The 12,772-nt window shown below is 45.1% G+C and overlaps 1 protein-coding gene across 1 annotated transcript in view; it reads left to right on the top strand.

The window, feature by feature from the left end:
- LOC138491199 (cytochrome P450 2J2-like) overlaps window positions 1-12,772 on the top strand; it is a 382,346-nt gene that overhangs the window by 136,062 nt on the left and 233,512 nt on the right. The window contains exon 3 of the mRNA XM_069617584.1: window positions 6,406-6,555. Coding sequence (XP_069473685.1) covers window positions 6,406-6,555 — 150 coding nt within the window. The remainder of the gene's footprint in view (window positions 1-6,405; window positions 6,556-12,772) is intronic.

Genomic DNA, 12,772 nt, shown 5'->3' on the forward strand with positions numbered 1-12,772 from the left:
CATCACAAAAGATTTAACATCTTTTCGCCAAGAAGGCCACCAGAATTGTCGTTTCACCTTTTCCATTGTCTTGGCAATACCGGGGTGTCCCTCTATTAATGTATCATGATAACCTGAAATAACTAGTTTGTGTAAATCCTTGTGCGGCAGGAATAAGCGTCCTTGGTAATAAGGTAAACCATTATCTATGGTAAAGTCTGATCCCTTTTGTATCCAATCCTGTAGGACTGTAGGGTCCAGGAGTTGTTTCACTCTGACTTGAATGTCTTCAAGCATCTGTAACGAAGTCATGCCTAGAATTCTCTGTTCGGGAATTATTGGTACTGGTTCTGAGTTTGTATCAGATTCTCCCATTCCAATTCAGGATAAGGCGTCTGCTTTGCCGTTCTTGCAGCCAGGTCGATAGGTAATCACGAAATCAAATTCAGCGAAAAACAAAGTCCATCGGAGCTGCCGTGATGACTGAGCCTTGGCGGTTTTCAAATACTGTAAATTCCGGTGATCAGTGATCACCGTGATGGTATGTCGAGCGCCAAGTAGGTAATGCCGCCAGGCTTTAAAAGCGGACTTTATGGCTAACAGTTCTTTGTCAGTGATTGCGTAATTAATCTCTGGTGCTGAGAATTTTCTGGACCAAAATGCTACGGGATGTAGTTGGTTTGTTTCAGGATCTCTTTGAGACAGAACTGCTCCCATGGCTAGGCTGGATGCGTCAGTTTCGACGACATACGGAAGATCTGGACGTGGGTGTTTCAATATAGGTGCAGAGGTAAACTTAGCTTTTAAATCCTGGAAGGCCTGCTCGGCTTCTTCAGACCATTCAAAACGTTTATTTTTCCTCAAGAGTGCAGTAATGGGTTGTACTATGCGTGAAAATTCCGGGATAAACCTCCGATAGAAATTGGCAAAGCCGAGCATGCTTTGAACCCCTTTTACAGAGCTAGGTGATGGCCATTTGAGGATGGCATCCACTTTTCTTGAGTCCATTCGGACTCCTTTGGGTGTCAGGATGAAACCGAGAAGCTCAACTTCTGTGGTATGGAAAACACATTTCTCCAGTTTAGCAAATAGTTTGTGTTGGTGCAGTTTTTCCAGAACTGCCCTAACGTGTTTTCTGTGATCAGATTCCGAAGAGGAGTACACTAGAATGTCATCGATATAGACGACAACACAAACATTGATGAGTTCCCGAAGGACATCATTCATGAAGAATTGGAAGGCAGCAGGCGCATTGCACAACCCGAAAGGCATTACCTGGTATTCGAATAATCCATATTTTGTATGAAAGGCTGTTTTCCATTCGTCACCTTCTTTTACTTGCACCAGATGATATGCCCCCCGGAGATCTAACTTGGTGTATATGCAAGCGTCCTTCACCTGGTCAAGGAGTTCAGGAATCAGAGGCAGAGGATAACGGTTTTTAACCGTTATCTGGTTCAATGCGTGGTAATCGATACGAGTTCTAAGGTCGCCTTCTTTTTTAGGCACGAAGAACAAAGCCGAGGATGCCGGGGACTTTGACGGGCGAATAAAACCATTGGCGAGGTATTGATCCAAATATTGTCTCAAATGCAGGTTCTCAGGTTCAGTAAGGGCATAAATCCTGCTACAAGGGGTGAGGAGGTAACGTGTTGGCCTGTTCCTTTTGGAAGACGTCCTGAAAGTGCTGGTATTCCGGAGGTAATTGCATGGAGGCAGAGGTTACAGATGCTAGATTAATCTTCAGGTTTTCTGGGTAGCATGTTTGTGCACAATCCGGGAAGGTTATTCTCTTAGCTCGCCAATCAATTTGAGGATTATGTGTCTCTAACCAAGGAATTCCAAGAATAACCTGAAACTGTGGAGCCTTGATTACATCAAACACAACTGCCTCCCGATGGCCGTCAGGACCAATAAGAGTCACCCCAGTAGTGGAATGTGTTACCGGTCCAGAGGCAATTTCAGTTCCATCGACTGTGGTGATGACATCTTTGCTGGTTTTAGGACGGAGAGGGAGGTTAATCCTAGAGGCCAATTCACGATCCACATAGTTTCCAATAGCCCCACTATCGATGTATGCCTTTATTGCATGCAACCGCTTAGGCTTTTCTGGATCTACGAGAACCATTGGCACAATGAAATGTGAGGTCTGAGAGTTAGTTTTCAAGCTCGGCAAGCGGACCCCTACGCTTGTCGGGCTGAGTCGTTTCCCGAAACAGAGTCTTCATGGTTTTTATCAGCGGCTCTTACCGCTTTTTGGGGCGGTTTTGCCGGGCAATCTCGTAGAAAGTGTCCAGAGTTCCCACAATAAAGACATAATTTTAACTGCCGCCTCCTTTCACGTTCCTTTTGAGTTAAGGGTTCTTTAACCCCTCCAATTTGCATAGGCTCAGAGACATCAACTGATCTGTTTTTCTGTTTTGAAGTCTGTGATCCAATTGGACCACTAAGTCTATATATTCTGTGCATTCTTGGGGCGGATTTACAACTTGGGCCAAGACATCTTTAAGTTCTCCTCGTAGACTTCGATAAAATAACATGACTCTTTTATCCTCTGGCCATCCCGTTTCCACAATTAGTCTATTAAAGGTTGCAATATAGGATAGAAGGTCCTGATTGCCCTGTCGCAGGGATAGAAGTTCGTCATCCAGAGCCTGCCCCTGAGAGTGTCGAGCAAATAACCTTTCCATGCTTGCTTGAAATCCTTGAAAATCACGGAGAATCGGGTCATCTTGAGTAACCAGTGGAACTGACCAATCGGCAGCGCAGCCGCTGAGATATGACAATACAAAGGCTACTTTGGTCTGATCATTAGGGAAGGCCCCAGGTCTGCATAGGAAGTGCAAACGACACTGATTCATGAATACGGGGAATCGTTTGGGGTCCCCAGCAAAGCGTTCAGGTGGGACCAGCGGCATGTTTCCAGGTAGATTAATCTGCACAGGGTTACTGGGAACCACAGGAGCGGGGTTCTCTCCGGAACAGGGTAGAGGAGTTTGTCCAGCTTGACCTTGCAAAAGCTGTCTGGCCAGGTCATCAGTTCTTTCCTTTGATATTATTAATTCCCTCTTGAGGGCATTAGTCTCTTGACGAGCGGCATGTACTTCGGCCAGTAATTCCCCCAGTAATTGGGCCAACTGATCAGTCTCAGAAGTTTCCATAGCGCCTGGGTGGGAATTTGTAGGCAGGCTTCGCGTTCTGTAACGCTCACCTGACTCCCACGGGGGCGCTGGCCTGGTTCGCGCTGCTGTGACCTCGTCTAAGGTGATGCGCAGGGTTCGGAAGACGGACTGGACCGGGCCCCAGATCTGGCTTGTCTGACTCGCAGAAGTATCCTTCTGTAGGTGAGAATAAGGGGTTAACTGTCTGCGGGGTAATGCAATCGGCCTCCCACTTACCCCTCTCACCCTCCTCAAAACCCTTCTGTGCTTCCCCGTAGCGTCTCACCTTAGGGTCTGGAAGGACGAGCTCTCCATCCTGCTTCTGATGCAGGGGTGCGTTGGTATCCAGTTAAGTCACTGGATTTTCGGATGGGTGAGAACCAAATTTGCTTGGCTTCCAGGTAAGTTTTTCTATAAGTGGTTCCCCTTGTGTCCATGCATTAATGTTCTAATGCTAGTGTCTTTTTCCCCATAGGGGCCGGGGTACAGAATGCCGGGGAACAGGCACCGACCCGAGGTGAGCGGTGAAATCCTTGTGGAAATCAGGTAAGTCTTTAATGAGTGTTTTGGTAATGTCTTTTCATTCACTCATTAACGCTGATGTCTTTTTCCCCTTAGGGGCCGGGGTCCGAAAATGCCTGGATGCGGCGCGGACCCGAAATGAAAAGGGAATGACCCAACAGGTAAGTCTTGACATGGAGTTTTAGCTTCCCTTTTCCCTTCTTTCTCTCACCTTTGTTCTTGTCTTTTTCTCCCTAGGCGGGGGGGCGCGACTGCGAATCCGGATGGTCGCTGCTGAACATGGAGGCGCCCTGTAAAGGTGAGTAGAATGCTGCGCTGCAGTGATCGATGCGATGTGCTTTTAAAAATAATTGTCTTCCTTTTCAGGATTGGCGGCGAAATGTATCTGGGATGCAGATTTAGCAGGTGAGGCCTTTTCCTTCTTCTGTTCTCTTGTTCCCTTCCTTTGCAGGTGATTCAGGATGCTGGCAGGTGTGGCAGAAGTCAAGATGCAGGAGCAGACACGGTGAGCGTCCAGCTGCTAGATGCAGAACAATGCGAAGCATGTGTGGCTGATCGGGTGTGGTTTAAATAGCCTTGGAAGAAGTTCCTAGAATGTGTCCTTCCTCCAATCAGGTATGTATCCTTCCCCGACCACGCCCGGGTGGTAAATGAGTCCCACAGGTAAAGTAGTTCCTTTCAGGCCTCAAGGAGGCCGGGGTTCTGCAGCATGGTCTGCATCAGGTAAGTGCACCCAAACACTTTCATAATGAGCCTGGCGCCTATGGCGCCAGGACTGACATTTTCTATGAGCCTGGCGCCATAGGCGCCAGGACGCTGTCCAAAGGGCCCCTATAAGGGGTTGCTGGGACCTTCCCCGGGGACTTGATGTCCGCTTTCGGGGACGCAGGGCCTGAGCCGGCTCCCCGGGAGCGGGCATCGTGACATTGCAGTCCGCATAGTCGCCAATGTCAAGTCCCTCGTGGACCTCCTTACACTCGAGCTGATATGCACTCTACACTCGCACAAGAAAGAGCAGGAGCTGGGGTGCAACACGTCTTTAATGTATATAATACTGGAACTGGGCTTCACCTGTTCCCCTGGCCTCCTCCCCTTCCCGCCTCCCAGTGGTCCCTGCCACGTGATATGAGAATGTGACGAGACTACACTGCAGATCTGCAATTAATGCAATTTCAAGGGTGTCATTTGAGTCAATAAATGCATTTCAAACTGTCTCGCTCTTTTCAATGTGATTTTCTTTTCTGATCAAGAGTAACACAGCACGAGAGTCGTTAATGTTTTTGGAATGATTTTGGTTTCTTCTTGATTTCCATTGCACCTGGGCAGTGCTTGTCTTCTGCCCCCTTTCAAGATGCCACTGAAGGCTACATAATCCCGTGTGTGGCCCTTATTGGCCTCTTAAAAGTTGGGCTCATGAGAATGATCTTGAATGTGCCAACCCAGGGTCAATGCATAGTCCTAGTAATAGCACATCAACCTGGGTTATAGAGGAAGTACCAACTTTATTGAAGACATTTTGTCCTGAAGATGGGCCATAAATTTAGAGGAAAACAAGACACTAGGGATAGTGTCTAATGTTCAATAAGGCCGAAACATGTCGACAATCTGAGACACCCACAGGAATATGCCTGGGTTCTTGCGATACAAAGTGGTCACTAATTATATGTGCTGTTTTGTTCACCCCTTTTCTAATTTGTGAACTGTGTATTTTGTCTTTTAAATGTTTGTATACATTGTTTGAGAAAAGATGTTTCTCTCAATGTTTGTTATGATACATTTCATTTTATCTACCCTTTGATAACTAATAAATTAATTTTTAATATAAGTTTTTGTTGGGTCCCACCAATTGTTTTGGTCTGTAGAATGAATTCTTTAAAACTGGTATAGTTTGGGACTTAACTTTGAGAATGGGGTACACAAGTAGGTTAGGGCCCGGATACTGAGAGTTTTAACTATTTATTATATTAAGTTTATTTATTGAATTTTATGAATTATGTAGGGGGATGTGATAGAACTGTGGTGAGCCACGGTGCCAACGCTATGCAGTTGATGTGATGTGATTTTAGGGAGTATGAGCTACAATGTACAATGCTGCTGTGATTGTGTTTATATTTGTATTTATATATTTGGAATAGTATTGGCAATTGTATTTACATCTAGTGTTGTATTGTACTATTTAACTATTGTTGCTCTTATATATGAATTTTAACTGAATTTACTATTTGAAATTTGTAAAAGTTGTATTACTATATACAAATAAAGAAATAAAATAAAAAATAACATCAATTCAGAAATTCTACACAATTTTCTAAAACAGTTGCTTATTGATAACCTATTTTCTGGTTGTAATACTTCAATTCCTTAATACTGATCCTTAACAGCTGCCAGCTGATGTAATAGGAAAAAGCAAAACTATTATCATTTTACTTATCTGTCAAAGCGCAACATGCAGCCAAACTTCGCAAGAGTGATTGATTGTTGCTTCAATAAAGTATGTTTATCACATCTGTTATCTTTGTTTTGGGGTATTTGGTTCAGTAGTACATTTGTTGCCCTTAGAACTCATGTTTTGAACCTGAGAAGCATGTTCAGATGAGTCCACCCTGCCTGGATGGAAACCTTTGACCTGCATGTTTGGAGATAGCAGCTCAGCTAGCTGAGTGGTCTTAAGATGGCCGCCTGCAAGCGCTGCTCCTTCTTTGGCACCTAGAACCTGAAAAGAGCTGTGCTTTTTTTGCCGCAGGAATCATCGGAGCCAATGGCCACGTCTGGCAGCAGCAGAGACGCTTTGGCGCGGTAACACTGCGCAAACTGGGGCTTGGGAAGAACACCTTGGAATGTCGAATACAGGAGGAGGTCCTACACCTGCTGGAAGGTTTAGAATCACAGAAAGGTATGATTTTCTAAAACTATGTAAGGAATGAAGCAACACTGCGATTAAGGTTTCCTCTTTCTCTAGAACGTGGTAGTGGTCTTGTGGGGGCACTCTGATCTGACCCAGGGCTAGGTGTTCTTGCTTCCTGGGATTTCATGACTATCTTCAAGAAAGCCCCCGTTAAATGTTACATTTGCACATTTTGACTGGGTCTTTATTTATACTCAACCGTAACCCAACAATTCAAGTCCTAATTGTGACCTGGAGGGAATGGGTGCAGGTGAACAGTTTCAATACCTGTGTCGGTCGGTCGCCAGATCTGTGCCCTTATACATGCTAGCCTGCCTCAGCGATGCTTCTGAATGTTGCACATATACATCACAATCTGTCTGTCATCATCCCGTGCCAAGTGATTCCTTTCTTCCCTCACCTTCATGCACTAACTGCAGTCATAGTCAGTTTGTCATGTAAGCTTATCTTCCTCTTAAATCGAACCTCTCTTTGTTGTCCTCCAAATGTACCAGTATATTTTGCTTCTTTCTTGGGTGTGTATTGTCCTCAGTTTATGGGAGAGTCATCCCTAGTAGCCATGTCAGGAGGTGATCTCACACAAGGGGCCAATGTAGACAATGCTTCTGTGGGCGTATTAGAGCAAAGGGAGCATTTTCCTAGTGTGCGGGAGTGTTGGTGCGAGAAGAGCACCTGTTTTAGCAAATCTAGCCTGAACCAAGGAGGACAAGTAGGGTAGAAGTGTGTCTGGGCACCAGGGCTGGTACAATCATTAACTGAACTAGTCTTCTGCCGGGGGCGCTGGCCATCAGGGGTGCCTATTAGGGGATTTGCCACTCTGCTGTGGTAAGCAACTTTTGTTTAAACTTACATTTTTATTGAAGATTTCACCAACATCACATAAAACTCAGTTATGATGCCACCCTCCAATTCTACCCCTGTCCCCACCCAAAACATCCCAATACATCCCTACAATAAGAAAACAAATTATATAGGTAATCGCATGTTACTACAACCACATCTTTAAAAATTGATTTGGCATAATAGCAGGGCAGTTTTATAATTGAACCCCTTGAGGTTGGTTCTCTCGATCCTGGCTCTGATAACGTAACGGGTGTTCGCCCACTTGCGTCGGTTTCCCACTGGTCTGAGCATTCCCTTCCTCCCCTGCCGCAATTAGAAGATCCACTCCCTCCAACTTCACCGCTCATATTAACCAGGAACTTGTGAGCTTCCCATACAGTACACTCCCCTATGAATCATCTGCACTATCCTCTCTCATCAATGTTCCCCCATTTTCTAAGCAGCGGGCCCCCATTCTTCCTGAAACTCCCCCATATGATCTTTCACTATTGCTGTGAGTTTCTCCATTGTAAAGATGTCTCGGAGCTTGTGCTCCCAGCCCCCCCCCTCACAGAGATTCCATTTCTGCGCCGCTGCTACTCTACCCGCAGTTAACATTCCCTCAGTGATCCTTGGTAGCTTGTATCGTTCACTCCCCATTAGGGGTATGCCTAGTAGCATCTGGAGGGGGTCCATGGCAAGATCTTCTCCCGACATATCTTTAATCCAGCTCAGGATTTCTCCCCAGTAAATCTGCACTTTCGGAAAATACCACGACATGTGGAATTGGGAGCCAATTTGACCATGCGCCCTTGGACACACGGGGGGGGGGCATACCCAGAAACATAATGGAGAGCCTGAGAGAAAGTCTCCGTGCCACCCATGAAACATTTTAAAATTGTGTTATTGCAGAGGTAAATAAGTTGCCATGGAAGGTGGCAGTAAAACCTTTCCTCCATGTCTCGTTAGCAATTACTTTGCCCACCAAGCCACCAAGCCATCCCATTTTGTTTTAAAGTTTTATCTATTCCCCATCTGTGAGGTCTTAAGGGCTTTATAAATCTTAGAGAGGATCCCTTTCCAGTTTTCAGAGCATCGTATTCAATGAAGGAACCCGGTACAAATAGTTGCCCTACTCTTTCAAGCCTCTGTCTGTGCATACCTGTGAATGACGGAAAACCTGCGGGGATAGGTGGATTGGGGGACCGCACACTAACGTCAAGGGCAATGGCTAGGATGATAATTCTAGGGTCTTGCTATTTTTCTTCCCGAGAGATCACAAAACTCTGAGCGTTAGGTGACCTTTTAGTCTCCTTGCTATGAACCTCGGCGGCACCCATAGTAGATTTCTTACTTTTTCGGGGTGAGATTCCAGGTCCTCTAAATAAGCCCAGTAATTCCTCAAGTCGTCCATTGTGTGTTCCACTAGGATTCAAAGCTGTGAGACCTTATAATATACGTAGATATCGGGATAGGTCCCTAGGAAGTGTGAGAGTGAATTGTTTAATTCTCGAGACTTTCTCTTGCCAAATAAACCTATTTATACACATTGCAACTCCGAAAAATAGATATCCGGGAGGGGGAAGGGTATAGCAGGAAAGAGGTAAAGAAGGCAGGGAAGGTCATTCATCTTTATGGTTACCAATCAGTCGTAACTGGACAGTACCACTGAGGACCAGCGTTTGAGGTCTTTTTTTAATATTGTCCAGCATAGGGTCGAAGTTAATGGGCTTCAATGTTAAAAGATTCCTAGGTAGGCAGATTCCTAAATATGGGATCTCTTTTTTCTCTACCCTCATCCCATCAGCTCTATCACTAGAGTCTAGTGTGAAAAACCAGAGTGTGTTTCACTACCTAGTCCCCGGGTATCCCGTACTCAGGTGGCCAGGGAAAGGCCATCGCTTTTGGATCCCGACCCTGGGGGTGGACATGCGCGGGAGGATCACCTGGGCAGGGGGCCCTCGTGGAGTGGGGAGAAGCACCCAATGGTGAGACATCGTATCCCCCTTTTTCCACAACCCATCTAACCCCTATCCTTGCTTATTTTCTGGGAAACTACAACCCCCATAATTCCTCCCCACTTCATTTTGACAAAAAAAGACATAATTCCTCCCCACTTCATTTTGACAAAAGTACTGCATACGGGAAGATGAGGAATGGGGCTAGAAGGATTACCTCCCCTGACTTGCATTGGCCCTGTCCCTGTAAGGAGGCCAGGCACATAGCCCTTACAATGTACACCTGCCACATGTTAACACTCCCTGTGAAGATAAAAGGTGGCGCGTAAAGGCACACTTTGAGCGAGGCTGGGTACGAGAAGGAACAGCTCTTCCGAGGCTGAGGCGAACCACTATGTGGAAGCTGGAAGGCCAACTGGCTGATCAACAGTTAAGGGGATCAAGAGAAAGCCATGCAGGGTTTCTGTCCTTTTGGGAGGCCGTGAACAGTCGAAGAGCAAAGCCAGGAGATCGGATGAAAGAAACCTTCAAGTTGCCAGAAAGCAGCCACCGACCCGCCCAGGTGAACAGCGGAGTTGGGGAGGAGCAGAAGAGGGTTTGGTAACGGCCTTGAGCTGCGGGGAAAATATGAAAGAAATCCAGTTAACATAGCCGGTGAGTTATCGAGGGAAAGAAAAGTCTTGTTGATGTTAGAGGAAAAAGTGACTGTAACTTGAAAGTTGAAGGTTGCACGTGTGCCGATAAAACGCAAATGCAAAAAGACAATTGTTGAAAGAGAAGGATGCAAAGTAGCAGAGTGGTCCTGCAATAGGAAGCCACACATTTGAAAGTCTCCGTGAAATGTTGTGAAAGATATTAAAAGCAGAGATCAAAGGAAACCGCGATAAGGAGCGAAAATTGAATAAGAAGAAAGTGACATTTGTGAACTGTAAATCATGACAAGAGGGCAAAAGTAAAATAAAAGAACTTTGGAAAAGGTCAAGCAGGCATGTGATTGAGAGAGAGAGAGAGAATGAAAACTACGAATAAGAACTACAAGTACCAAGAGGCAATTGATGTTGAATATGCAACATGAAACTAAAAAACCGATAAGAACTACAAATACTAAGAGGTATTGGTATTGCACATGAACTGTTGAAAAGGCCAAGAGGGCAGACTGATGAAAGGAGAATCCTAAGTGCCAGGAAGCATTGCTGCCACAAGATGTTATTGATTGTGAATTGAAGGATTGGTAAAAGAGAGATTGAAGTGGTCATGCAAAGGTCTGTGTAAACTCTTTGCAGTTTCGAAAGTCTTCGACAGTGGAAAGATATATGAGGTAAAACATGGGGGAGGGAACCCCCCACAAAGGAAAGACAGACTCGAGCCCGGCAGAGGGAAGCCTGTGCAGAGCTGTAAGAGATTGAGAGCATATGAACTGAGTCTTGAAGGCAAGGCGGGCGAAACCTAAATCAGTTAAGAGCCTCAGATTGAACTGTTGAATTGTACCAGTAAGCCAAAGTGTGCAAAACTGACAGGACTGTGACATCCACCCATCCTTTGTTTTTTGAGAGACTCTCTAAACCCCATGGGGTTCAACCTGGGGAAGGGAGTTGGTGCTGAAGCCATTCTGACATTTCCTTTTGAGACACTATTTTCATTTTGTAGTCCCTTAACACATTTGTTATTCTAAGAAGGAGTACAAAGTTAGTTCTTTTTAGTATAGGTCTTTTTAGTTTGACCAGACTGGCTTGGACATATTTGCTTTTGTTTAATGGTCGATTCCTCCCATTTTAGAGTTAGGGCCAGTTAGGAATTCTACCATCCCAATCAAAAGTGTAAATAAAAGTTTTCAAAACTTGTATCTATTGTGTCTGTGTCTACTGCTAGATACCGTGCCTTCCTCAAACTAGGTTAGAGCCCGCCGTCCGGATGGGCATAACACTCGATTTTCCTATATTTATCTTCAGACCAGAAAAGTTACCAAAGGACGAAATCTGTGCAAGCAATACTGGGGGGAATTGTCCGTATCATACATATAAGCTAGAATATTGTCCACAAATAGGGACAGTTTAAACTCAGTTTCTCAACTTTGGATTCCCTTCATTCTTTGGTTTGTTCGGATTGTTATTGCCAGGGGTTCCATTGAAAGGGAATATAATAAGGGGAACAGGGGGGAGCCCTGTCTCGTCCCCCTAGTTAATATTATCTGAGCTGTTAACGTGCCATTAACCTGAATTCTTGCTGCCGGGAAGCTATAAAGGGCCGCTATCCCATACGTAAAGTTTTTCCTGAATCACATTTTTTGTAACACCTTAGACAAGTAGCCCCATTCCACCCCCAGAAGCCTTCTCCGTGTCTGCTGAGACCAGAGCTGTGTCTAGGCCTGTTATTTGTGCTACATGCATGAGGCAGATATTTTTCCTTGTATTGTCTGACCCCTGCCTCCCTCATATGAAGCCTACTTGAACTCAGTGGATGGCTTTCTCTGTTCTGTTACCCAGAAACTTAGCCAATATTTTTACGTGTTCAGAAGGGATATGGGCGTATATGATGCACATTAGGCTGGGTCCTTACCTGCCTTGTGAATAACCACTATTATACCTCCTAACATGGACTCTGGTAGTGGGCTACCCTCCTAGAGATCATTGGACCCGCGTACCACCAAATAAGGGGCTAATAAGGTACTATATATTTTAAAGAATCTAACCGATAATCTGTCCTCTCCTGGTGTCGTGCCCATCTTCATGGTTTTATTTGTTCGGATAACAACGTCTTTCGTAATTGGTTCATCTATGTCCGAGGGAGGCCCGGGAGCGGACTGGAATTAAGGAAATTAGCTATGTGGGTTTCATCGCCTGCGTATTCTGATGTATATATTTTTTCGTAATAGGTCCTAAATTGATTGTCAATATTCTCTGGGTCATAAACTGAGTCCCCCGTCCGCCTATTAATGCTTGTCACCATTTTCTGTTTGCACTGCTTCCTCAGTCTCCATGCTAAGATTTTATCACCTTTTTCATGCTACTCTGGTTTATACTTTTTTAGCTTAGCTGCCCTAGCTGGGGACAACCGTCCTCCGTGGTGAACCCCGGATGCAAAATCTCAATCTTTTAATTGAATTCTGTTTCAAGTCATCATCTTTCCCGCTTCTTTTGTGCCCCAATTCGTATGAGCATGCCCCTTAGTGTTGCTTTAAATCCTTCCCATAGAAAACATGGACTGGTTTCTCTGTTGTCGTTAAAGACAAAGTAGTCTTTAATTTCTATCAATAGGGTCTGCGCCATGTCCCTGTCCTTTAGTAGGGAGTCATTATATCTCCATTGCCCTTTCTTTCTATGTGCCAAACAACTCCCCAGATTCACACAGACTAAGTCGTGGTCAGGCTACGGGACATGGATCACTTTTGATGTGGAGACATAGGGTTTCAGGGTAAAATCGACTAA

Source organism: Ambystoma mexicanum, chromosome 10, assembly GCF_040938575.1.
Source record: "Ambystoma mexicanum isolate Mex_15411 chromosome 10, UKY_AmexF1_1, whole genome shotgun sequence".
Lineage (NCBI taxonomy): Eukaryota > Metazoa > Chordata > Amphibia > Caudata > Ambystomatidae > Ambystoma > Ambystoma mexicanum.